Genomic DNA, 27,177 nt, shown 5'->3' on the forward strand with positions numbered 1-27,177 from the left:
CTTTTTAAAATCGATGCATCACATCGTTGACTTCTATGTCGATGCACTGAGGCGAATAACTGAATCCTGAAATCCTTTAAGAGAAAACAGTATATAAAACCATGCACACACCAGGATTCGTCAGTTTATCCATCGAATTATTCTGCTTTATACCTTTTTCTTTAGAATCACAACCCTAGTCTTTGGACTCTTATTTGGGATTTAGCCAAATTTGGTGGGGATTCGCCACAACATCCAGCTGCTGTGCAGCCCAGACGTCTCCCAGACACACGGTGCCTGAGTGGCGAACCAGAGACCTGTCATTACTTCATTTTTTTACCTGTCAGAACCTGAAAGCTTGCATGTTCCGCCATCGTGTGTAAAACCTACTCATTTGATGATACAGCAGTTCAAAAATATAAAAGGAGACCAATTCTGTCTGTTACTGTTAATGCTATTAATTACTAGATCAGAGTTTGGAAGTGACATTTGCATTTAAATACACATTTTCGATTACACAGTATTAATGCAACTACAACATACACATTTACTCAGTCAAAACAGTTTCCTGGGTACAAAAACAGTAAAGTGCATTTTATGTTAAGCCTTCCTGTGCAGATGTCTCTAGCCCTGCGTTGCTCCTGGTCTAACAAGGAAGATTCACATTAAATGTACATGTTTAGCCACAAAAGATGATCTACAACAAAAGCTATGCGGGTTGAGTGTGTAGTTTTGATTAATTAGAATAACCAACTATATGTACATTTGAACCAACAGTTTGAACCAAGCCATTTAGAACCATGCTTTCAGACAGAGCCTTCAGAACCATGCTTTCAGACAAAGCCTTCAAAACCATGCTTTCAGTCAGAGCCTTCAAAACCATGCTTTCAGACTGAGCCTTAAGAACCATGCTTTCAGACTGAGCCATTCAGAACCATGCTTTTAGACAGAGCCATTCAGAACCATGCTTTTAGTCAGAGCCTTCAGAACCATGCTTTCAGACAAAGCCTTCAGAACCATGCTTTCAGACAAAGCCTTCAGAACCATGCTTTTAGTCAGAGCCTTCAAAACCATGCTTTCAGACAAAGCCTTCAGAACCATGCTTTCAAACAGAGCCTTCAAAAACCATGCTTTCAGACAGAACCTACAGAACCATGCTTGGAAGCTTGGGGGTTAGCTATGATAATCCTGGAGCAGAGAGGGTCAAGGGTATTGCTCAAGGGACCAAAAGTGGCAAGCTTGGCGATACTGGGACTCGAACCCTTGATCTTCCGATCAGGAACCACTGAGCTACCACGTCCCACAAATTTCTTTACAGTATTATCATGTACTTGGGTGTTCCGACTGCTCATGCATGCGCGGTTTGAACGACGATGACCTTTGCTACAGGAAGACATTTCAAGTGGAAAAAAAAAATAAAAATAAAAAATACAAATATTTAAATTTACAAAATGAAAAAATCAATGACTATGGAACCATTACTATGATTGAATTAAAACAAATCCTCAAAAAAAAAAAATCTAACTTCTGTTCGACCACCAACATTAACCAGAGGAATGATCAGGATGATCACGTGACCTGTGTACGTGAGCCATGAGTTGGCATAATTTCTCACTGTCCTTGGGAGAATACCAGAATCTGAAGGAAGAGCGGTATTCTTCAGTGGCACTCGGACTCATCATATTATACGAGCGCCGCTAAGATAACAGAGCTTCTTTCTCTCCGAGAAGCCGAATTCAGTCACAACCATCACATTTAAAAGGAAAGAGGGAAAAAAAACCTTGATGGCTTCCGTGCAGAACACAAAGCGAGGCTTTCTCTCGTCCTGGCCTGCCATGTTCAAAAGAAACTCCGGTCCGCTTCCATAGTGAAATGCGCCTTTGTAAATAAATAAGTAAATAAAATAAAAGCCGGGGAAACAACAAGACAGAAGTGCTTTCAAGGCTTTGACGTAACAGCGGGAATAAAGCCACACTGATCAGCTGGGTATGAGGCGGAGGAGCATGGGAACTCTAATGTGCTCTAGGGCACCAAAGTCGGATACTTCATCGAGGGTCACGAGAAAGAGCCTTTGTAAAGATAATTACTCCTTGTACAGTCTCTGGACCCAAGCCTGGACTCTGATCCCTTTCCCTCTCACTCTCTCCCTTAGACAGATGTGTGTATAGAGAGGTCTCATCCTGTTAATCTGCATTATTCCAGAACGAGGGGGAAGATGAACAGTGATCAAGAAAAAAAACAGCTCGTGTCACTGTGATTTTACATTGGGAGTGGTAGCTTAGTGGGTAAGGCTCTTGGGCTCTGAAGGTTGTGAGTTTAAATCCCAGCCACAACAAGCTGCCACTCCTGGGCCCCTGAACAAGGCCCTTAACCCCCATAGCGGCTCAGTTGTACAGTATGAAGGAGATAAATGGAAGTCGCTCTGGATAAAGGCGTCTGCCGAATGCCATATATGTGAATATAAATGTACAAATAAACAATGGAGAGAAACTGATCAAGAAACAGTTGCTTACATGCTTAAAAACGACAAAACTTTATGCTTACTAGAGATGATAAGATTCGCTTCGGAGCGTCGTCATAAAAGTTAATGTGATGCATCAATTAAAAAATAAAAATGTGCATCGAATACAAGTTAGCATGTTTGTAACATATTTGTGTTATTTCCGATTTATTTATTTATTTATTTATTCTCAGCTGTGGTTTTTTACAGCCGGTTTGCATGCAGTCGTTTTTTTGTGCGTTCAGGGAAAGAGAGCGAGAAAGTATAGAGGCACCGAATTGTGTAAAAGTAGTGAGTAATAATTGAGCGAGCCCTGGTTACATTAATGTTCTTCCTGTCTCCATGGGTCCTCCACACCTCCATACACTGGGATTTTACAATTTTGGTCAAATAGTGTCAGGATACAATCCAGATACTGTTATATGCTTAAAGCAGACATTACAGCCAAGCGGTTTCCTATAAAGTACAGGGTGTCTTGAATTTTTATTATGAATTAATTACATTTATTTGTTACATTTTATTAAATTTTTTAATGCTGTTTAGCATAAAAGTCAACCGAATATAGAATTTTGAGAAAACTCTGGGTTAGGGTTAACTGATAAGAAAAAAAAAAAATATATATATTATTTTAATTTTTTTGGATCCCGAAATGCAATAAAAAATAAAACCTCCTGGATGGACAAATGCATTTCATTTTTATGGTATTTTTTTTCTGATGGAAAACAACTGCATATATCCTGGAGAATGCTATCATCTGTTGCATAGTCATTATTTTCTATACCTCCTGTCAGAGATTAGCATGAAATGATGCTCTGACCTGTGATTCTCTTCTTCTCGCCCAGGTCGAGCTGGAGCCAGTGTTTGCTGGCAGACTCGTTGTCCCAGATTCCTGTCGGAGAGACGGAGTGACCGAGGCCTCGGGACCAATCGCTTTGAATGCCATCAAAATCGTCCCATGACTTGCTAGTTGATACGGGATGAAGCACCATCTGTCTGGAACAGTCTGTAAAAAGGTAAGAAAAGAAAAAAAGGGAAGATGGGTGATTTTTCCAGAATCGATATAGACAGTCATACAGCAGCTTTACGGAATAGGATTTCGCTATAGATCCGGATTGGAAGTGACTCTGGTGTCCAGCACTGGACAGCCTTTATAATTACAGCTATAGTTCTGAGGTAAACTCTACAGCACCCAGGAGAAAACACTCAAACACGAGTGAGACTTGAAGTGAAACCGTCATTCACACCAGCATCAGTGCAGAACGATTAGGAAAGCCAGAATGACCAGAAGAATTGAGTCAGGATATGGTACTGCCTCAAACACAGACAGACAGACAGACAGACAGACAGACAGATGGGAAGTCAAAATGGAGATACACCTTCAGACAGCAATCTTACAGCTTCAGTCAGTGCTTTTGGAGCCTCTGTCAGTGATCTTATACACTCAGTTAGTGTTTTTAGAGCTGAATAATTGAATTTACAGCTTTAATTAGTGGTTTTAGAACCTCAGTCAGTGATCTAACAGTTTCAGACAGGAAACTTTGAGCTTCAATCAGTGCTTTTAGAGCCTCAGTCGGTGCCTTTAGAGCTTCAGTCAGTGCTTTAATCAGGGCCCTTTAGACTCAATCAGTGACTTTTATAGTAATGAGGCCTTTACATACCCACTTACATTGACTTTTTTCCGCATAAAAGCAATGAAAAAGGGATATAAAACCAAATCATTAAAAAAAAATGCTTTTTCAAGCTGTGTGTGAAATGTGTTTAGCATAAAACACATGTGGGTCGTGATGTCTTTATGGTGCTCACTGCTTCTACAAGGGGGCCTTTAAAAAGCTCAGCATCTGTGTATTTAACAGGGTCACGTGTGCACAGAACATTTCAGTATCACGAAAAGAAACAAGAAAGCGCTCTCAGTCTGAAAAACACTTCCTCTGCGTGTCAGTGTTTGATGGTACGAGTGTGAGGTACAGCTTGGAGAAGGGGCAGGACACTGATCCTGATTGTAGTAGCAGGAGATAGATTGACAGTAATGAGGTTTGGGTTGGTTTTAAAAGGAGGGGGGTGGTCTGTCACGGTTTGAAGTGCACTGAGGAGAGGTAAATCCATTTCAGAGAAAAGCTCATCGATTTGTAGCCACTACAAATTGTGTGTATGGGGGCCATCATGCGTAATCATCCAAGGGACACACGACCGGTAGTGCTTATCTGCTTAGGTGCAGAAGTGAGCAGGTGTGTGTAGTGGCCGTTGGAGCTCGGTGTTGACAGCAGGGCAGCCGTTTGGTTTGTTAGCTTGATTCTTGGCACAGACAATCGCTGGGACGTGCCAGCACAAGTCAGGCTGCTCTGATGAAATAAAACCCTTCTGAGTGTCAGGTAAATATAAATCTACTTTAGATAAAAGAGGTTCACACACTTTTAAAAGGAGCCTGCAAAACCACCAGGAGGACCTTTATCACTTCAACACACACTTAATAGGAATATAAAGATAAATAATTGAGATGGTACAAATTAAATTATAATAATAAAAAAAAAGATTCTAACAATATTTAAAGTGGCCTTTAATAAGTTAAATACTCTCCCTACTGTGCAATAAAAAAAATTAGCAATACCACATTTACTTATTTTTCTATTTTTCTATGCGATTATACTTTTTACTGATTTTATTTTATGTGCAGTACAACTCTTTTTAATTTCCGAATTGATTTTTTAATTTTTTTAAAAAAATGCAAAACCACTTGATTACTTTTGTTTTTGTATTTATTCGTGCAATAATACTTTTTATTTCTTTAAATCTAAATGTGCAATAAACAACTTTTATTCTATTTATTTTTTAATAAACATTTGAAGTATCAATTTTTTTTTTCCATGCAATAACACCTTTTATTTAATTATTCCTAAACGTGGAATATCAATTTATTATTATTTTTTTTTATTTATCTGTAATAAATTGTGCAACTGGAAGCTTGTGTCAATGCAAACATAGTTGGCATTAAAGCTCTTTCTGATTCACTGTTAAACATGAAAAAACAAGGGAGAAGGAAAGGGAAAAAAGGGAGAAAGGAAGGAGGGAAGAGGAAGGAAAGAAGGAGAGAAGAATAAGGGAAAGTTAAGGAAAGAAGAAAAGACAGACAGAAGGGCGAGGGGGAAAATCACAGAAAGAGAACGTTGAAAATTGGCGAAAAAGGGAAACGGAAAAGAAAAAGAAAAAGAGTTCACTTGTGATGCTGTTATGAATAAGTGAAAATGTTGAAAGTGTGTCCTGTGGGTGGGGTTTTGTGGAGATAATGTGCCAAAAGCGGTTTCAAAGCACTTCTTCCACACCTTCTGTTTGAAGTTCTTGGGACAGAATCATTACCATCATCACCATCATCAAACAGGAACATAGTAGAAATATACATGCTTATGGAGCAAAAAAAAAAAAAAAACCCACTTACCATTGGTGACAAATGTGAAGAGCGTATCGGACAAAGAGCCGCTGAAAGAGAAAAAAAAAAGAGAGAAAATAGAAAGAAAGATCAGTGTGTGATTATAATTCCAGTGATAAATGAAGGGAAACGCCCACTGGGGGTAAAGAGCAGATCCTCTATTGTCCCACTCTTAAATCACAGCTAAACCGAGTGAAGCTTTTGTTCCTAAAGACCCCCTGCTGCCTCCATGCAAAACCCCCCACCACACACACACACGTCTGCGGTGAATCCGAGCCGCCTCACAGAGAGATGTTTGAGCTAATTAGAGGGCGCGTGGTGGGAAATTGCACTTCTTACAGCTATTAGTTAAGAACGTGCCATTTTCACGAGCGTCCTGGCAGCCATTTCCTAACGCTACAGTTGAGTCCCGCACTCTCTGTGTAAAAAGGCAGGAATAAATCAGATGACTCAGGATTAATCACCGGCCACCGTCTACAAACCTGCACGTACTCACTCCGGGTACGCTGACCCCCTGAAATGTGATTATTGAATCATATCGACCGCGACGTTCCACCGAGTTTTCCCTTGAGAGCCTCCATCATCAATCCAATTCTCTCCGAGCAGATTCGCTTCGACCAAGAAACTGTCTGATTGAAATCAGTGACGAGAGGAAAGTCTTGAGCCTAGTGAGATGCCTTAGTCTCGTCACTTACTGCCTCGGTGCCTCAGATTCTTTTCTGTGTTTTTGGTGTTTTAGCTCTTAGCAATTGTAGCTCTGATTGCTAATTTATGCACTGCCATTTGTTTTATCAACAAATTACAGTATACTACCTCCAGCACCGTTTCTAGGCACAGGCAAACTAGGTGTTCACCCAACTGGGGCGCCAGCGAGCACCCCTTATTTACCTGTTTTTCTTCTGATGTTTATTATCCAGTATATGTTTACATACTCCAATTCAGGCAATTTTGCAATGAGTAATTAATGTCTAACCTTTTTTATGGAAGGTTGCAAATTATTTGTATGGTGTGGGGGCAGAGAATTGTGGTGGGACAGCAGAACCATTGGGGGGTAACAACAGGAATCCCCTCTAGGGTGCCAAAAAAGGCTAGAAACAACCATGACTACCTGTATACCCCATACTGATTACCATTCTTTAAGATTCTCGGTAGGCTAGACCATATCTTGACTGTATTTTCAGGTTACATTGTGGTCACCGGAACGCATCCACGTTGGAGACTACTTGCTTTAAGAAGAAGTAGAATAAGAGAAGATAACAAAAAGCGTTGCTGCTCAGCTGTCTTGTTTTAAAGGACAACGCTGTCCTAATCCTCGTAATTATTGTGGGATTAAAAAAAGAAGCCGGATTGAGCATTTTCCCACTCTGCCATTCCCTTTAAGTAATACATTTAGAAGAAAACCAAGGTTGATGCCGATGGGGAGATTTCTGAAAGAGCTAGTGCTTAACGAACCCCTAGGGCAAATCAATAGGTGGTCATGTTTTTGCACCAAACAAGAAACGTCAGATGAGGCAGAAGCCATCAGGATCTGTTCAGCAGTTTCCCAGCCAGCACTTCTGCCCTGTTTAGAGCGCCAGTGCTCTGGAAAACAAGCTGCTAGCTCCAGATTCCCAAAATGAAAGGATGATCTGCTGACAAAATCTGTTGCGCTGTGCTCCCCAAACAAAACTCACGTTTTGGACTGGATGCCGTTGGCTCGGACCGACTCGTAGTAGCGAAGTCCGCGATGCTCCTCTACTGCGATCGCTCCACCAAACTGGTCCGGAAAGATTCCGGCGTGGACCGCAGCTTTACACAGAACTGACGTCTGAAAGAAAGAACCATAAAGAATATGCATGTATCCACGTACAAATAAAGCCCTCACCCAAACAAATCTCTTGCTCTGACAGCATACACTCAACACACACATCATAGATGTCCACATGAATGCATATGTGCATAGGCGTACACACTGTCATATACATACCAACATACAAACATATATACATACACACACACACCTACACATGTACAGTAAACACACACATACACCTCTGCATTAACAGACACACACACACACACACACACACATGCACATGTAAGCAAAACCAGACAGACAATGTAAACACACAGCCACACACACACCTATGCATGTATATGTGCATAAACACATACATACACAGTCACACACACCTCACAAGTATGCAAACCACATTGGCATATAAAATCACAGTCACACACACCTATGCATGCATATACAGTATGCATAAACACACACAGACACACAAACAAGCACATAGGTACACACTAAGGGTCAGTCACACATATGCACCTATATATTTACACTTACAGAGGAAAGCACATTCACTCTCACACACACACACACACACACACACACACTATACACACACACACTAAACAACCACTATACACACCCATCCTCACAGGTAAACCCAAACACACAGGCATGTCCACATAGCCAAATACACACCTACACTATGTACAAACACTTGCATATATGGTATATGCATATACAAACACACACACACAGGTTATCATTAAACATTCTGCTGACTTTCATCACGTGCAACACCACCAATTTGGAGCTTTTAATCCGGCTTTAGGGGCCTGATTCTGAATCTGCAGCTCCACCTGTCTCTCTCAGTGTGTGCTTTGTGAGTTATACTGTCTCTCCTTCGCTCTACATCCCACTCTTTATTAGCAGGATTTCGTAATAGAGTACACATAGTGTCTGATCAGCAGAAGCGGCTGCTCAGGATGTTCTTATCATCATCATCCAGGGCACAACAACCAAATCCACAGCAGTTGAAACGCGGGTCATCTGTAATGCTCCCGAGTGAATTGTACTCTAATTCAACCCCTCAGGTGAGAACCTGTTCCTCATAGTATGGAAACTTCCTGCAAAACTTTCCTGTTGCTTTAAATACATTTTCACTTGAACTACGACACTCAAACCAGCATGATAATAAACATATGCTTCAGCCAGCTTTATAAACATATGCTTTCCATGGTTTGGAGTGAAAGATCTGCTGTTATAGAGCTTCAAACCGTATTGAACACCTTTGGGATGAATTGGAATGCAACTTAAGACCTCCTCACCTCAGCTACACCAGTATCTGGCTCTGAGCACAAATCTCCACAAGCACACTCTTAAATCTAGTGGAACATCCTCCTGGAAAAGTGGAGGTAAGTGCAAATGAGGACTAGATATGGAATGGGATGTTCTAAAAAGGAGCACATGCCATGCTTATGGTCAGGCGTCCACATAGTCCATATAGTTGACTTTATTGGAAAACACAGCAAAGGTCGATGTAACCCCAACATTCAATTTATCCTCTTTTGTAGAGTTGAACAATTCCAGATTTAAAAGTAGAAGATTGTAACTACATCAATAATTAATGTTTAGGTGAATTTCTGATGCACATATTGATACAATCGTTCCTGCGGTCTGCCGAATCAAATCCCGTGCGAGTCACAAACGTTCGTATCAGTCCCTCGCCCAGAGCAGCTCATTAACACAGTGTGACCAGCAGGACTTTGATCCGTTGTGTTTATACAAAGACAAGCTCTTACACTGCGCACCAGTTTCGTTTAGACAATGAATGAAGGCATTTAGACAAACTTAGCACTCGGGCTGGGATTAGACCGAGCACCCTGAGCTAAAACGCTGACGGGTTCTGTTTGTGTTTGTTATGTATGCAGTAGCCACATTCAAGACTTGTGTGTGGAACTTAACGGCTCTGAGCTCCGCCTGTATATCATTTTCTTTTTAAACACAAAAGCCATTGTGAGATAAGCCTGCGAGTGTACCTAGTAATTCTAATATTTACTAAAAGGTTACTAAATAAATCCAAGAACAAACAAGTTAAAAAGCCAAGAAACAAGGCCAAGGCAGAAATTTTACCCTACTGTCCTCCAATATAGTATAATATTCTAACCATTCTTATTCCCCATCTTGCTCGAAAGATACACCGTGTTCAAAAACGGTCCAAAAAGTTCACGCAAATCTGATGGGAGAAAGCAACTATTTGACTGCAACCATCTTCCAGCCAGAAAAGTGTACAAAACATTTATCCATGTAAAATATTACTGAACTTTATAACAAACATAAAACTGAATCATGAAAATGTGCTAAATAAAACAAATATTGATATATTCATTATGTTAATAGATTCAATGATGGCATCTTGGAGATGATCTCACGTGGGTAAAAATCTGTAGCTCTGTAATAACTTTTAATATCAACTGTCTACTACAATGGCCCAGGACCGCAGGTTGCATAAACAGTTTCGCCTTAACAATAATGAAACTGTGATGAATAAACATTTGGTGATGAGGATGGGTTTCACTTTTAAGTCTGGTTCTTCTCAAGGTTCTTCCTCATGCCATTTCAGGGAGTTTTTACCTTCCACTGTCACTACTGGTTTACTCAATAGGTATCAACTTACAAATGGCAGGGAACAAACTTATACACTCTTTTATACAACTTTATAACCTTGGTCTCAGTAAAGCTGTTTTGACACAATGTCCATTGTTAAAAACTGAATTTCATGAAACAATGACGTGACAAATCGTCCATTTATTCTTGCTTGGTGCTCATGGGTTAGCCACTGAATTTCTGAGGTAACTTTGAGAACAATGATGGCTGGACAATTAATTTACCGCATGTGAAAACACACACACACACACACACACACACACCTCCCTGCTCTTTCAGATACTTCGCACTGAGCTGTCACACACAATGAAACACAATGAGAGCAGCCCAGAGCTTTCCTTCCCCCAGCTTCTATTCTTTTAGCGAAAGCATCCCAGACCTCCTGCTCAGAGGAGCCTCTATCCTGCCGCTCATCTCAAACACCAACCTGTTTTGCCTGCTCATAAATACCCCCAGCCCCCCGATCTCAGTGATCTCAGTGGGGGGGGATTTTATCCCTGGGGACATCCCGTCAGGCTGCTCACCTCCTCTCTGATGAAATGCAGAACAATACAAGCTGCACTCACGTGTCTGTAGCCCTGAGAAACGTCTCCGGCCACGTCACCCGCTGCTGCTCCACATCCGGCCGGGCAGAACTTCCTACAACAGGAGACAACAATAAAGGATATGTGTGCACTCCGGTATTTATAGCACATATGTATATATACACACACACACACACACACACACACACACACACACACACACACACACACACACACACACACACACACACACACACACAAGGTGACAGGGAATCAACAAGAGCAATGGAGTTAATGTGAAGTATGAAAGACTGAGATAGATGGGGAAAGACAGAGGAGGGGAAAAAAAAAAAAAAAGAGGGACATAGAAAGAGAATGGCCCAAAAGTCATTAAGGTTAGAGGTAATCCCGAAATCTTGGGATGTGAAATCTGGTTCACAGATGTACAGTAAAACCAGTTACCTGTATTGTACGAGGGAGAAATGGCTGCCTTTGTCTGCGCACGTCAGCAGCTCTGAGGAGGAAAAGCACAGGAGGGACACAAACACAATGAGGGACAATAAGGCAAGCGCTAAAATGTCTTTCCTCAGCAGAAAACTGGGGCTATCTCAACAAACAGCAGGAGGCACAATAGGACACACACACACACAGTCATCAACAGGATGAACAGCCTGCTTATTTTACCACATCTGGGTTAAACACACACACACACACACACACACACACACACACACACACACAGATAGGTAAAGCATGGGAGTGGATCTGTCAGGTTAAGGTGAGAACAGTGTTATGTCAGGGCATGCTTGAGTGAAAGCACTGTGAGGACATGCCAAGGCTTATTCTGACTTAACCAGTGTAACCTGCTTTAAGATCCAATCAAATATGAAACAAAACAAACCAAAAAAAATTGTCTACGTGCTGAATTTGGTTTAGTTTTATTTCCCACTGTGCATAAATGAACTAAAAGTAAAAAAGTCACTTTCAAACAGTAGTGGGTCGTCAGGGTCAACAAGGCCTCAGAATCACTGACTTACATTTTATATATTGTCCATAATTACCGTAAGTTCCGTACTATAAAGCGCACCCATATATAAGCCGCACCCACTGAATTTGACAAATATTTTTATTTTAAACATAAATAAGCCGCACCTGTCTATAAGCTGCAGGTCTACACTGAAACTAATAAACTTCACACAGGCTTTAACGAGAGACAGTGTCTGTTACACAGTGTAACGGGTGAAATATGTTGTGGCTCCTTTAAGAGCAGAGCGGCATTTTGGGAATAGCCTGCTGCTGCATTTTTCCGCTATTACTGCATGTGTGCAAGACCGAGGAATATGTCCTTATTATTTTCTGATGCTCATTTCTTTCTTTGACTAACCCGTAACGCTGTTGCCAAGAAAAATAAAAAAAAGCAAGAGTTTTGGAAACCTGTTTGTGCTTATATGATTTCTGTTGTAACTGGAGTTAGCGAACTCTCCCTTCACCCAGACTCGACGCGTTACAACGGCTTGTATCTAAACAGTAGCCGAAAAGAAAGTCATTGTTCACCGTTTTCCTCCTTCTAACAAAAGCGCTGCTTCTAGGAGTGTAAATTAGTTACATTTGCATAAAGTACATGCTGCTTGAAGCTGTTGCTTTAACCAATCAGATTTCAAGTTGGCAGCAGAAGGGCCATCTAGCAGGCATCCAATGATGTCGCAATTAAACGACGGTCGGAGGGCGCACTAGTCAAAGCTCACAAACCGCATCAGTCGATGAACAGCAAACTGTACAAACTCAAATATATTCGTATAGCTGTTTTATTGTTTTTTTTTTATTTCTCAACGACTGACAGGGGAGAAGAATTTGATTGATTTTTGAATTTAGTTTGATTGATACACTTACAGGGACAAAACATTTCAAAACAGTTGTTAAGCTTTTATACTGTTCGAATTTGCACAAAAACATAAAATTGCCTTCATTACAAACCCCCAGGAAAACTGCAGTGCGCAAAAAAAATGCACAAAAATGCAGGGGAAACCCATGGTCATTTTATGAGGTTATTAATCGATACTGCTGGGGATGATGTATGTGGGCAGTGCAGCTGTGGCTCCAGTGAAAGGAGACTCGTTTAATTGTATTTTGGTTTTCTCGTTTTATTAATGACATTCACTCTCTCTGTATGAGATTCCTGTGATGCAGCGCTCTGTTATACTGCGTTTTTCTATAATATTGGTTTCTATTGCCGCGTTGTCATATTGTGGAATTGTAGCATATCTGGAGCAATTTATATCAGTTTAGCAACTTGGATTTTGGAAAAAAAAATAAAGGGCTTAAAAAAGAAATAATTGCAGTTGGATTCACTTTTTGCAGCTGATTTGATTCAGAATCTAACCATTTTCTCACTGCAAATGAACCACACTGGAGTCAGAAGCAAGTTTTGCTCACACTCCAGCCGCTGTGGTCGCGAATGTAATTGCTGTGTCTAAAGAACCTCAGCAGGGAGAAAAGGACTCAACACTGCATAGTGTGTGTGAAGTGTACGAGAGGGTAAAAGATGTGTGGCCCACCTGTGCGGTTGATGGTGGTGTAGGAAAGCTGGAATCCCCTGCCTGAGGAGTGTCGGCTGGTGCGGTAGCTGACGGTGAGCTCGTTGGCGTCTGTGTAAAGCGGCTGGCTGGCCGCCGTGGGGTGAGGCTTCGGTACACCGCAATACTGCCAATACACTAACACACAACAGATACAGGACCATCCTCAGTGTCCATCGCACTTCATGTCACTGTGGATAAATAAGTATTTTATTCCTGTCACCAGGTTTGTGAGACTGTGTAGGGACGGGCATCGTATACATTTTATCAATACTGATATCGTTACTTATAGATACGGTTATCAATACTAGTACCGTTATTTGGTGCATTTTTTACTGCTGAACTTTAGTATCGCAGTTTACAACTCCCTCTAACCAAAACAGAAAAAAAGGCACATTAAGCACATTTTTAAATAAGAGAGATGGAGAACATTTCCTTAGCGTACCACAGCACAACATATTTGAACAGCATGTGCATAGAAGTACAACAGAATGTAATGGAGAACTCTGGCATCTGTAGCAATTAGGCAAAAGTATCTATTGCCTACTCGACCCTGAACCAGTTTGATTGCACTGTAGTGAATAAGCCTTTCACTATAAATTTACCGACAGCCCTATGACACTTAAAAATTTACAGGGGCCATCGCACCACTATGGTGAACGAGCTTAAAACTACACAAGTATTATTTGTTCTGAAGCTTATCGGTAGTCTGGTATTGACCCAATTATGTACTGGGTTAAATAAAAAAAAAATAAACACAGTTCTTGGTCCCCATCCCTAACTTTTGTCCTACCAACACCCCAACCCTTCAAAACCAGTGCAGACTGATAATGAGGTCAGCCATGGTTTTGGGAAGAGGACAGAAAAGGGTGTGGCTAGACATACATATAGCCCCGCCCCCACCCCCCAGTATGTGACATCATTATAATAATAAAAAAACGCAAAATCTGGCTGAGCTTCCAAGTTGCCAATGCTTTCCAACATACATAATGAGTTATTAGCTGTAATATGGGTCATAGGAAACCTAAAAAGGAAAGCACATTGAAGTGCGATTTTAAAATCGTGTACAGAAAAGTTGCTCTAATAAACCCCCAATTAAAGACATTCACAGCTTTGTCTGTTATCTGGGAAAGTGTTCTGCTGGATTGACAGTTGTACAGAATCTGGCACAATTTCTTTTTGTTGGTCCTAAAGCTAAAGCTCTCGAGATTGCTCTGTGAGAAGAGCCGGTGTATCACTGACTCTCTTACATGGGCGCTTTATTTCGGTTGCGTCTCCATTTTCGGCTTCATAAAGCCCCGGCGTGGTGCACGCAGTCACCTGAAACCCTCTCTTCCTCCTAACCTTTCAGACCGGCCATGAAATAATGAGTTGTCTTTTGTCAGAAGCAGGAGGTTGACTGAAGAACGGGAGGGGGGGTGAGACAATAGAGCTATAAAGAGCCGGACGTTCTGTGATGAAGATCTGATGTATACAGTGACATGGCGGTGAGCTCTGATGAGTTTGTTATTCTTCAATTCTGTCTGAGCTCAAGAGCACATGGGCTGAATCTAGTGTGTGTTTTTTGGAATTCTTTAGGTTTACTGACCACTGGACTTTTTGGTAAGAGGTCTAGATAATAATGTATCAATTATTAAAATGAAAAATTATACAAAAAAACCTTTTTTTATAAACAATACATCAAATCTTTTGCAATTAATTATTTTATTTATATTTTAGATTATTTAATGTAATACACTCTACATGTCCATATCAAGAAAGCATTAATTATTTATATAATATGCAATTATTCAAAAGAATTCATATATTATATTATTTAGATTATTCAAATTATGTATTTTGCAAAACTCTACTTCATTAGGAGTATATAAATATTACTACAATCAACCATAAAAAAAAAAAAAGTTACTTATTAGCAATGATCTAATATTATTAAGATCACTTATTCACCGGGTCTCGAAAAGTTGCTACCAGGTTGTGAGGATAATTTGGGGAAAATGATTTTTTCGATATGGCACTGTATTATCTATGGTGTGTGTTTATGACAATTCTCCCAACATGCGCGTGCGCACGCACACACACACACACACACACACACACACACACACCCCCAGAGGGTGTTCTAATTTATAGAGCATTTATATAGGACAAAATTATTTTTGAATTTGTTATAATGCTTTTTAAGAAATATAAAAATAAATTTGCTCACATAAATTCTATTTTAATTTATTTCTATAGCGCTTTGTGTTCTAGCTAGTACATACATTGCTCCAAATTATTTCACTTGATTTCCTGCCATATTTGTAAATTGTCTAGTCTATTTTGTTACAAATCCCCTGTAAGTATCAGACACCCAGACAGTAAAATTCACTCATTCTGGTTTCAAACAGATCATCTCACAAGAAACTATTGCTCATGTGAATCACTTCCTCGTGCACTCTTGTGAAACCTGGTCCAAGTAACACACATCAACAAGGAATAACATGATCTCGGGATGATTACGTAGTTGTTCATACGAAATTTTCCAATATCCTCTGACACACAGGACTTAGAGAAATGTCACATCTCTCATGAATCTGTGCTACGTCTTAATTTACCATTACCTTCTATTGATAGAGATATAGAGATTGAGATGTAGAGAACTGGAACACTTTTCTATCAGACGATGAGGCCTTGTATCATGGAAAACACGATCGTCTAGGATTCTACATCCTGTAATCGCCATGTGACCATTTTTACTTGTCAGAGTACCAAAAAAAACACACTGACACATGATTGAAATCAGATCACTAATTGGTCAGAGAAAAATCCATACAAAATTATCCTGATCACAGTCCAGAATTTGGCTTTTGATCAGTCCTGAAGTTGAAATGGTTTCTTCCTCTTCAAAAATCTAGCACAGGTAAAAACAGATTGGTATTTGGAGCTAACTCTGATTCCCTCAATCGTGACTAAAGTCCCAGCTAAAGCAAATCAGCCCCATAGCATGATACTACCACCACCATGCTTCACCATGGATACGGTGTTGTTTAAATGACAAGCTGTCTGTTTTGTGTTTAGTCGTGTAATATCCATTGCATATGGTTGCCAAGGCTCCAAAATACACTCAGTCATCCATTCAAAAAGGTTTCCCACAATTGGACTTGGAACTGTGTACTGCTGCCATCTGATTTCACATTATTTTCACCAGGTGGAATCCCCATCTGATGCTTAAAATAAAAGCACAATGTCTTAGCATGTGCTGAACTCATTAACGCGCCACCAGAATAATATTTACCTCAGGAAGTCTTTTAGGCTCGTGTACATATTTCTAAAGTACAAAAAAATACAAATAAAAACACAATTTGTTCCTATGAGGAAGTGCTGGTGGAGTTACAGGGTATAGTGCTTCCTGAATAAGGACAAAATTCTTTCTGGATTTGGATGATTTATCTTGATGCCCTAGTTCAACATGAACAGCCTGAAGATCCATGAGGTTACTGTGGAGAGTTAAGCTGAAGAACCATGAAGATGGATTTGGACTGTAAATAATATAAACATTTATAGAATAGTTGTTTCTTGTTCTTTTGTTTGGGTAACCAGCAAAACAAGTTACACAGCTGATATCAGCTGATGAGCAGCGTCATAGAACAGTAGCAACTGGTGTGGGTAAGGAAACCTGTCGCAGTTTGGATGCATTTGGTCATTTGGGGAATTGGGAAATGAATCTGCTAATTGGAAAGTGGAAATCTGAGAGATTTCTTTCAACCCTGATTTAGTGATTATCATCTATCATCTTTCCGATTATCATCTTCTACAGGTTAATCTGGTGATTTGAACAGGTTTAAGCACATGCCTATTGTTTCCAGACCAGATGTGGTTGTGTGTGTGGGTGTGTTTCTATATATATATATATATATATATATATATATATATATGAATGAGAGAGAGAGAGAGAGAGAGAGAGAGAGAGAGAGAGAGAGAGAGAGAAAGTTTCTCTGACGGATTCTCAGATTCGTTAGAAAGCCTCACAGAATTTCCGAGCCACTTCATGACCACATCAGTGGTTAAATAAAAACATTTGACTTATCATCATCTTACCAAAAGTCGTCCCATGGCTCTCTTTGAAGACCTTCAAATAGTCTGTCTCGCAGTCCACGCCCTCGACAGAGACATCTTCAAACTTCAGAACAATCCTGAGGCTGTCGTGGACGCGGATCTTCCACTCGCACAGCGAGTTGTTGGGGTACTCGTTCGGGTAGTTCTTCGAGGACAGGAGACCACTCTGTGGACCCAGGTCTGACTGGCCGCAACCATCCCCTGAGGGGGGAAAACAGAGCAAAATACTGTATATCTATCCATTCACAGATGCGCCCAATACCACAGACATATGTTGAAATAAATGTAAAATTCTACAATCTGATTGGTTGGATGGTAGTGATGGATTTTATAAGTTAGTAAAGTACCTCAGGCCAATCGCATAAAACAATATGATTATCACCCAGCCTGAATCTACCAAACATTCCAAATGATTTATTATTATATATTATGATGATTAAATTTTTATGAACTAGTATACCTGGGGGCACTGGTACTCCTTGGTATCCAGAACGCCTCTGCAATCTGTACACTTTTTTTTTGTGTGTGTATGGATTACATCCCATATGTTTCAGTGTGTGTATACAGCATTCTAGATACTTCTGTAACAATTTAGTTTCTGCATCTTGTACCCTTCGGTACCCCATGTAAATAGTAAAATATTAACATTTCAGCATTCCAAACACTTCAGCGATAAAATTCGGCATTCTGTTCAAGTGGAACACTTCATTAGGAACAAGTAGTACCTCAGTGGTTAAGGCTCCAGATTACTGATCAGAGGTCACGGGTTCAAGCCCCAGGATCGTCAAGTTGCCACTTTTGGCCCCCCCCACCAATATTTAGAAACCAGTGCAGCCAATGGCAAATTTCTTCCCCCTTCGTGTCATAAAATCGAATTCCTAATTAATAAGAAATGATACAGAAAATTGCCTTAATTAAACGTCTTTCCAATCAGTCCTCTCAAGCTGACTTGAGTGTCGGTCTGCTTTAGTTTCTTTCCGCAGCGTTTTCTCTGATCTCGTTGTCTCAGACGAGTCTGCCTAAATTGCAGCACAATCAGCCCGATTAATCGGTCGACCTCTAGCGCTTAACCTACTCTGCTCCAGGGGCTTTATCATGGCTGGCCTTGCGCTCTGCCCCCAGCTTTCTAACATAGCTGGCATATGTGAAGAAAGAATTTCAATGTGCTGTAATGTACATGTGACAAATATGAAGCACCTTTACATCAGCATTCAGTAATCTACAGTGACGGGTTCTGCATTCCATACATTTCAGCATTCCATGCACTTCAGTAACAAATCGAGGTTGGCATTCTCTACACTTCAAAACCCTGTATGGTTCAGCATTCTGTACACTTCAGCAACAATTCGAGTTCAGCATTCCGTACAGCTCAGTATCCTGTACAGTATAGCATTCCAAATGTTAAAGCTCAGAGTTGCTGATAATAAGGTCAAGGGTTGAAACCCCAGCATTGCCAAGCTTCCACTACTGGGCCCTTAAGCAAGGCCCTTGACCTTCTCCGCTCCAGTGGGTGCTGTAGCATGGCTGACACTGCACTATGACTCTGATGAATTTCCATACTGTACACTCAAGTAACGGTTGTTTTCAGCATTTCAAACACAACCTTTTCCCGCTAACAAAAAAAGTCAATTTAATTGAATTGCGATTTGAAGAAATAAATGTCATATGGATTTTATTTATCCAAATATGCATATCTTTCTCTCCGTTTTGGCCTTCCGTCCACAGAGACGCTGTTTTCAGTCAACGAAAACGTCACTTTTTGAAATGCTAGAAAATCGGAAAACGGTTTCACGGTGGATGAGCAACTTTTAGGTAGAGATCGTAAATTAAAATGGAGCATTTATAGATAAAAAACGGCTTTGTAAAATGTATCCGGATAAGCGTAGATGTAGCCGAAATCCTTAAATGTGGAGATTGGGGAAAAGGTTCCCTATGAAAAGCCAATGCTAGTGACATAAGGAGCGAAAAGTTGCATGACCCAGGACAGAGACGACTGAACACAACACTGGATCCTGGATAATTGAATTGACAAGCTGCATGTCGAAGCAGCATCCGAGGCAGAACTTCAAAAAGTGTGCATGTTGTGTGAGCGAGACAAGTCGCAACAAAAAGCATACACTCCTGACATACGTGTGAGTCTGAGCTTGGCGGTGAGGAGAGGAATGCGACTCCTCCAGAGTATTCGCAGGCTGCCCATGATGGTCAGCTGCTGGGAGCAGCAGGTCTTTGGGATCAGTGTAGGAGGTGGGACCGAGTGTGTTTCACGTGCACGTTCAGCACTGTTTCCCACGGCGGAAGATTCTGTGGCAGGGTTTTAGTCCAATTTTCAGGGGGGTAAATCTCTGCCCTCAAAGAGCTTCCTGAATAAGGACAAAATTCTTTCTGGATTTGGATGATTTATCTTTATGCCCTAGTTCAATATGAACATCCTAAAAATCCATGAGGTTACTGTGAAGGATTAAGCTCAAGAACCATAAAGATGGATTTGGACTGTAAATAATATAAACAGTCCATATTAATTCATATATAACGGTTTATTTCAATGGCTTAAGGCTACAGCTGCATTGAACAGGTTTGCATTCGAGTCTCAATCAGAGAACAGATGATCACCTCAACAATGATGGAAATAGAACAAATGGATGAAGATGGGCTCCTTTGAGAGTCTGGTTCCTTCCATGGTTTCTTCCTCATACCATCTCAGGGAGTTTTTCCTTGCCACTGGGTCACTCATGACATATGACTTATGATTCAAATGTATATTCGTTAACAATTTATTTCCGCAAAGCTGCTTAGGGACAAGTTTTATTGTTAAAGACTCTTCAAAACCAATATCAATATAAAAAAAATCCCCGACATGCTCAGTACTGAGCGTCAATACATTGAACTCGGCTCTTTTTTTTGTTAAATGCTCGTCAGATGCCATCAATCAACCCCTAGTGCTGAGTTTTACATTTATAACTAATGGTAAGCACCATCAGTGAGGACGTTTCAAAGCAGCTTTACCGAGTGCTTATAAAAGAACCTATACGTTTGTTCCTTATACAGTACCTCACAAAAGTGAGTACAACCCGCACATTTCAGCAGAAATTATAGTACATCTTAAGGGATAATACTATAGAAAAGATACTTGCGCCATTGTCTCGAACATACGACAGCTCCGTGATGTCATGTCACTGACTAGTGGAAGAGGATCCCAGCAACAACCTGTACAGCTGTAGTGAATCCCATGGTGCTCACTTTGGATACAGTTTTGACATGTTCACTGAGGGTGTACTCACTTTTTTTGCCAGGCTGTATTGCGAGTTATTTTCAGAGGGCAGTAAATCTATTCTGCTTTATGAGCTGCTCATTGACTAATATATATTCAAGTTTTATTTCTATAGTATTGTCCCTTGAGAAGATACTAATTTGGTTGCTGAAATGTAAGGTACTTTTTGTGAGATACTGTAATTAAAAGTTGATCCCTTATGAGCGAGCCAATGGTGACTATGGCAGGGAAAAACTCCCTGAGAATGCATGAGGAAGAAACCTTGAGAGAAACCAGCCTCTAAAGGGGAACCCCATCCTCATCACCAAATGTCTATTCATTACAGTTGTATCTTTGTTGAGGTGTGCTGTTCAGTGATAGATGCTTAGATACAGAGCAGTTCATGCAACCTGTGGTCCTGAACCACTGGAGACAAATTTTTATTACAGGCCAATTACATTCGCACAGTTCTTGAGTTGACTCAATGGAACTCAATGGATATTTAGGCTGTTGATATGGAACCATCCTGAGATGTACAGTGTCTCCAATTGAAGAGGACTCGGTCCAGATTTTGGGCGTCAGAATTAGGAAGAGGAGAAAAGGACAGGAAGACTGAGCACTGGTGCCTCCAGTATGTTTAACTCGCATGTTTGAGAAGGAGAGTGGAGCGCTCGCCAAAGTGACGTTTCATTTAATCAAGTGTTTCATTTATTGAATCGATTCATTTGTGCCAATTTAATCAATTACTCAATTGAATCAACATCATAAAAAAAAAAAGGTACTGCATTCATTCGATTTATTGTAGTTTATTTTGATATATGAATTTTTTTGTATATGAACCAAGCAGACATTTTATATAAAAAAAAAATGTTAACTGTTCAAAAATGTTAATAATAAACGCATCAATAAAAAAATGTAAATAAGCGAGTTGACGTTTTGCATTTCTTCCCCCAACTGTACCAAAATTGAACCAAATTTTGTGTACAAACATTCGTCCGATTCATCTTCATTTCGCATTGCAACCTACACGAGCTGTGCATTGGTATTGTGTTGAGGCAAAGGTGCTTCAGTACATAACTTTGTATGTGCTAAATACACAAATGTGACCAAAACCTCCATCTACGAAAGCAAAATTTCCACAATATTACTGTACTAATAGTGCATAAGGAAAAAAAACAAGCATTTATTCGGACAACCCTAAAGTCTGACATGACACTTCAAGATGTTCCTACACCATTCTCATGCTCTGGTGAAAAAGCTTTCCAAAACTAGCGCTCCTCAAAGCCCAAAACACAAAGCTGCTTTGAGGTTTATGTTAAACAGGGCGTAAAACTACCAGCACATTACCTACGCTGCGTTACGTCAATCCTAGTGGACACACAGTGGCCTTTGTGGTGTGGAATAAAGCAAAGCCAGACGTGCACATGAGCCCGTCTCGGGGAGAGAGAGAAAGCCTGATGGAAAAGAGTAAACAGGAAAGACACACCTGGGGGCAGGTGAGCGAGCGTTGATGTCATGAGCTAAAAAAATAAAAACAACCAGCGTGGTGTGGACCACAACAAATAATCCAGAAGAGGAACAGAGGGAGATTGAGCACGTGAGATAAGTTAAGCTTGTAAATTAGAAGGTATGGAAGTGCACGGTTTCTCACCAATTTGGGTCTCGATGTACCGACCCCGATCGGCACTATTGATGAGCTCTCTTCTATTAATCACTAATCAGAACGGAAAAATCGGCTAAGTAGCTAAAGTGGGATGGATTTTTGTTGACTCGAGCAGTAAATCATGAGCTTTTCGTAAAAAAACAAAATTTCAGTACACATGCGTTACCCCAGGACTGATAGATCTGCATAATGGGCACCGTAAATATCAATTACGTACTGTAAGAGCATCGAACAATACAAATCCACACAAGCAATATAACAGCCTTATTTCAATAAGTTCAATTGCGAAATACTGATACATGCACGCAAGCAAATAATCGATCAATTCAAAATCATAAAAACGTTCCTACGAAGCATGATCAGAAATCCGCCCTCATTCAACTGTCTGATCTGCTTTGGTTAGGAGACCATCATCTCCAGGCACCTTCACAGCACTTCCTGTGTAACAGATAGTTCTGTTTTGTTGGATGCTTGAAATCAAAACATGTTTATCAGTCAGACCGCATGGAGGAACAGTGAACGTACAAAAGCGTACACCTGATGCTATCTGCGACGCTCAAGAGATACACCATGGATCTCCACAAAATCTAATGAAACATCTTCCTAGAAGAGTGGCGGATATTATAACACACACATACATAATATATATATATATATATATATATATATATATATATATATATATATATATATATATATATATATATATATATATATATATAGGGACTAAATATGGAACAGAAAGCAATGTATATGTATGTAATGTGGTGAGTTTTCAAGTCAAATAAAAGATATTCAGAAAAGGAAGGAGAAACAATGTGAAGGGTACAAAAACATTAAGTCGAGTCACACCACAACCAGCGATGCAAAAATTTTGGCACACTGGCTCATTAAAAGAAATCTGGAATAAACTTGAACCTGAACGCTGAACCTGTTTTCAGAAATCGAAAACAGAAAGCTTTTTTTTTTTTAACACAATTTACAATGTTACTGTACAACAGATTTCAGCTCACAATTTATACAAATATTTAAAATATATATATATAAAAATAAACTATAAAAAAAAAAATTACAAAAAATTATATATATATATATATATATATATATATATATATATATATATATATATATATATATATATATATATATATAAAAGATATATAAAACTATAAAAATATGAAAGGTGCAAGCCAGAAATAAATCGTAAATAATAGTAAATGTGAGCAAATATACAAATAAATACAAATGTAATATATTATATATATATATATATATATATTTTTTTTTTTTTTTTTTTAAGTGCAAAACAAGTGCAATTATCTACATAGTAAATAATAAACTAATAGTAAAATACATGGCCAAAATTATGAAAAAAAAAAAATTAATAAAAATAATTTTATATATATATATAATTTTTTTTTTCTTTTTTTTTTCCCCCCCTATAGTCCAGGCTTTGGCATTTTCCCCCATATCTCATCTCATCAGACCTTCACCTCACACACACACTACACAAAGCAAACTTTTTCTTTCTCCCACATTTATTTAACCACTTCACCATTTCTTTTTCTCCAAAACAAACAAATTGTCATTTTTATGTCTATAAAAAATGTAGCTATAGAACTTAAATGAGAAAGGGCTCAACCCTAAATCCCCTCTAGTGCACTAAATAGGGCGCTTTGAACTTATAGAACCAACGAGTGTATCTAAAGAGAAAAGGGCAGAGGTGGAGAGAACAGGGAGTCATTTGGGATGCCACTAATGAGAAGAGTTCTACAGACCAAACCTCTGATCTGAAACATTTTCATTATATAGATATTTACATTATACAATTACATAAATCACTTACAAAGTTTTTTTTTTTTTTTTTAGGATAATTAGAAGATAATCTACAGGTTAGTATGGAGTAATGTCCCGGTTTGTGCTGCACGCTTGGGAGCCCTGGGAGGGTGGTGGACATTGTTATTATGTTTCCACACAAATAGATGTTTTGTTTCAGCATTCTGGAGTTCACTTACCGGCTCTGTCGGCGAGTGTAAGCTGGGAGATTGTTACACACAACAAAACCAGGTTAGAAAACGATCTGTTCGCGAACATTTCAGCTTCAGACCACCGGGAGACGCGGAAAGAGTGCCAAGGCGCATTTGGAGGAACTTTACTGGAACATGTTCCTGGTGAAGAAATGAATAAGAAAGTAGCAACAGACCTGTCTGTAGAGGACCTGAGAATTTCAGTTACTAGACGGGATGTGTGTGTGTGAGTGTGTGTGTTCTCTCTCTCACACACACACACACTCTCTCTTGAATGAACTCTTCCGTGTTTTGCCCCCCCCGCCAGAGCGCAAGTTGCGCCACCAAAAGGCACGCGGTAGAATTGCGCATGCGCGTTAAACCTATAAGTACATTTCCTCTGGTCAAATATTTGATATTTTTAATAAAGTATAAAATAAGTATCAAAGAAACTTGTACTTATATTCTACACTTTTAAGACAATTAAATGATATGTTATTAGAGATTTGGCTCTGCCCACCCTTTCCCTTCCCCTTCGGATATATATATTTTTGTATACACACACACACACACACACACACACACAACAACAACAACAACAACAACAATAATAATAATAATAATAATAATAATAATAGTTGTTAGTATTTATATGTCAAATATAAGTAACCCAATAAAACCTTTAAAAAACGTATTTGATTAATGACATAACATTAGACAATAAAAACGAATTATTATTATTATTATTATTATTATTATTATTATTATTATAAATATTATCATCAGAAACATTTGTTCAAAGAAAAGTGTTGTTATTTTTTTTTTTTTTTTTGAGGTTTAGTTTGAACTGATATTTATTTATTTACATCTCCAATTTAAAAAAACAAACAAAAAACAATCGGGACAATGTGCAAAATGACTTCTGAGCGACTCTGCCCCCCTAAGATACATTATTCATACCCACTCATCTTGCTGACCTGTTGTCAGTTAAGTACAATTTCAATAACACCATTGTTTTTTACCAGACTTTTGTTGCTCTGCCCCAACTTTTTTGACACGTGTTGCAGCCAGCAAATTCAAAATCACCTTGTTTTTTAGGTTGTTATGTAAATAAAAGACATGTTTATGAGATTCGCATGGTATATAATAGTAAAAGTTAAAGAAAGTTATAAATAATCACGTCAAATTAAACCTACTGGTACATAGCTAACAGACTCAACAATAATGATAATAATAATAATAAGCTTTGTAAAACTATTACTACTATTTGCACTTCTGGTTAATGCTGAACTGCATTTCATTGCTATGTACCTGTACTATGCAATGACAAGTTCTATCTATCTATCTATCTATCTATCTATCTATCTATCTATCTATCTATCTATCTATCTATCTATCTGTCTGTCTGTCTGTCTGTCTGTCTGTCTGTCTGTCTGTCTCTGTCTGTCTGTCTGTCTGTCTGTCTGTCTGTCTGTCTGTCTGTCTGTCTGTCTGTCTGTCTCTTATAAAATCTGTCTTATCATTAGAAATATAAAAGTCAGGAGAATAAATGGTAAAAAAAAAAAGAAAAAGTGAAACTGCACCTACAGTATGTAGGATGTGGGGTGCCATTTCTTTTTCTCCACCCACTAACGGTCACTAACACCTGTCTGCTGTGATTTCAGTCTATATGCCATATGGTGCTTTTGTATTTTCAATTTTTTTTATGCGACTGTATAAATGAACTCATTAAAGCTTTTGAAAAGGTTTTAATGTTTGCTATATTTCATATAAAAAAATAACATATTTGAGAAATACAATTATTATTAATATTATTATTAATACTTATTGATTTCATAACAGTAGTAGTGATAACAAAATTGAATTCGATTATACAAGCAAATAGAATAAGAAATTACAATTGTAGGCCTGATTATACCCACCGTATGAAACACATTATAAAATAAATAATGCTGAAAAGAATTGTACTAATATTATTGCATTCATATTAATTACTATTCAACGTTTATATACGTATGTTCTGTAGCTCTGTGTTCTGTTCTGTAGCTCTGTGTTCTGTTCTGTAGCTCTGTGTCCTGTTCTGTAGCTGTGTTCTCTTATGTAGCTCTGTGTTCTGTTATGTAGCTCTATTTTCTGTTATGTAGCTCTGTGTTCTGTTCTGTAGCTCTATGTTCTGTTATGTAGCTTTGTGTTCTGTTATGTAGCTCTGTGTCCTGTTCTGTAGCTCTGTGTCCTGTTCTATAGCTCTATGTTCTGTTATGTAGCTCTGTGTCCTGTTCTGTAGCTCTGTGTCCTGTTCTGTAGCTCTGTGTCCTGTTCTGTAGCTCTATGTTCTGTTATGTAGCTCTGTGTCCTGTTCTGTAGCTCTGTGTCCTGTTCTGTAGCTCTGTGTCCTGTTCTGTAGCTCTGTGTTCTGTTATGTAGCTCTATGTTCTGTTATGTAGCTTTGTGTTCTGTTATGTAGCTCTGTGTCCTGTTCTGTAGCTCTGTGTCCTGTTCTGTAGCTCTTTGTTCTGTTATGTAGCTCTGTGTCCTGTTCTGTAGCTCTGTGTCCTGTTCTGTAGCTCTGTGTTCTGTTATGTAGCTCTATGTTCTGTTTTGTAGTTCTGTGTTCTGGTCTGTAGCTCTGTGTTGTGTTATGTAGCTCTATGTTCTGTTATGTAGCTCTGTGTTCTGGTCTGTAGCTCTGTGTTCTGTTATGTAGCTCTATGTTCTGTTATGTAGCTCT

At 39.2% G+C, this 27,177-nt stretch overlaps 1 protein-coding gene across 2 annotated transcripts in view; it reads right to left on the minus strand.

Moving 5' to 3' along the window:
* Positions 1–24,785, minus strand: part of dcbld1 (discoidin, CUB and LCCL domain containing 1) — a 36,268-nt gene extending 11,483 nt beyond the window's left edge. Inside the window, exons 1-8 of one of the 2 annotated variants that reach the window (XM_046836689.1) lie at positions 24,459–24,785; positions 17,516–17,734; positions 13,418–13,573; positions 11,325–11,376; positions 10,905–10,977; positions 7,574–7,707; positions 5,910–5,950; positions 3,297–3,482 (exon numbers count right to left, since the gene is read on the minus strand). In XM_046836689.1, the coding sequence (XP_046692645.1) occupies positions 3,297–3,482; positions 5,910–5,950; positions 7,574–7,707; positions 10,905–10,977; positions 11,325–11,376; positions 13,418–13,573; positions 17,516–17,734; positions 24,459–24,537 (940 nt within the window). In that variant the 5' untranslated portion in view covers positions 24,538–24,785. Of the gene's footprint in view, positions 1–3,296; positions 3,483–5,909; positions 5,951–7,573; positions 7,708–10,904; positions 10,978–11,324; positions 11,377–13,417; positions 13,574–17,515; positions 17,735–17,993; positions 19,252–24,458 lie in introns of those variants that run through there. The other variant, XM_046836688.1, reaches the window with a different exon arrangement.
* Positions 24,786–27,177: the final 2,392 nt, after the last annotated feature.

The sequence above is a fragment of the Silurus meridionalis genome, chromosome 23 (genome assembly GCF_014805685.1).
Source record: "Silurus meridionalis isolate SWU-2019-XX chromosome 23, ASM1480568v1, whole genome shotgun sequence".
Taxonomy (NCBI): domain Eukaryota; kingdom Metazoa; phylum Chordata; class Actinopteri; order Siluriformes; family Siluridae; genus Silurus; species Silurus meridionalis.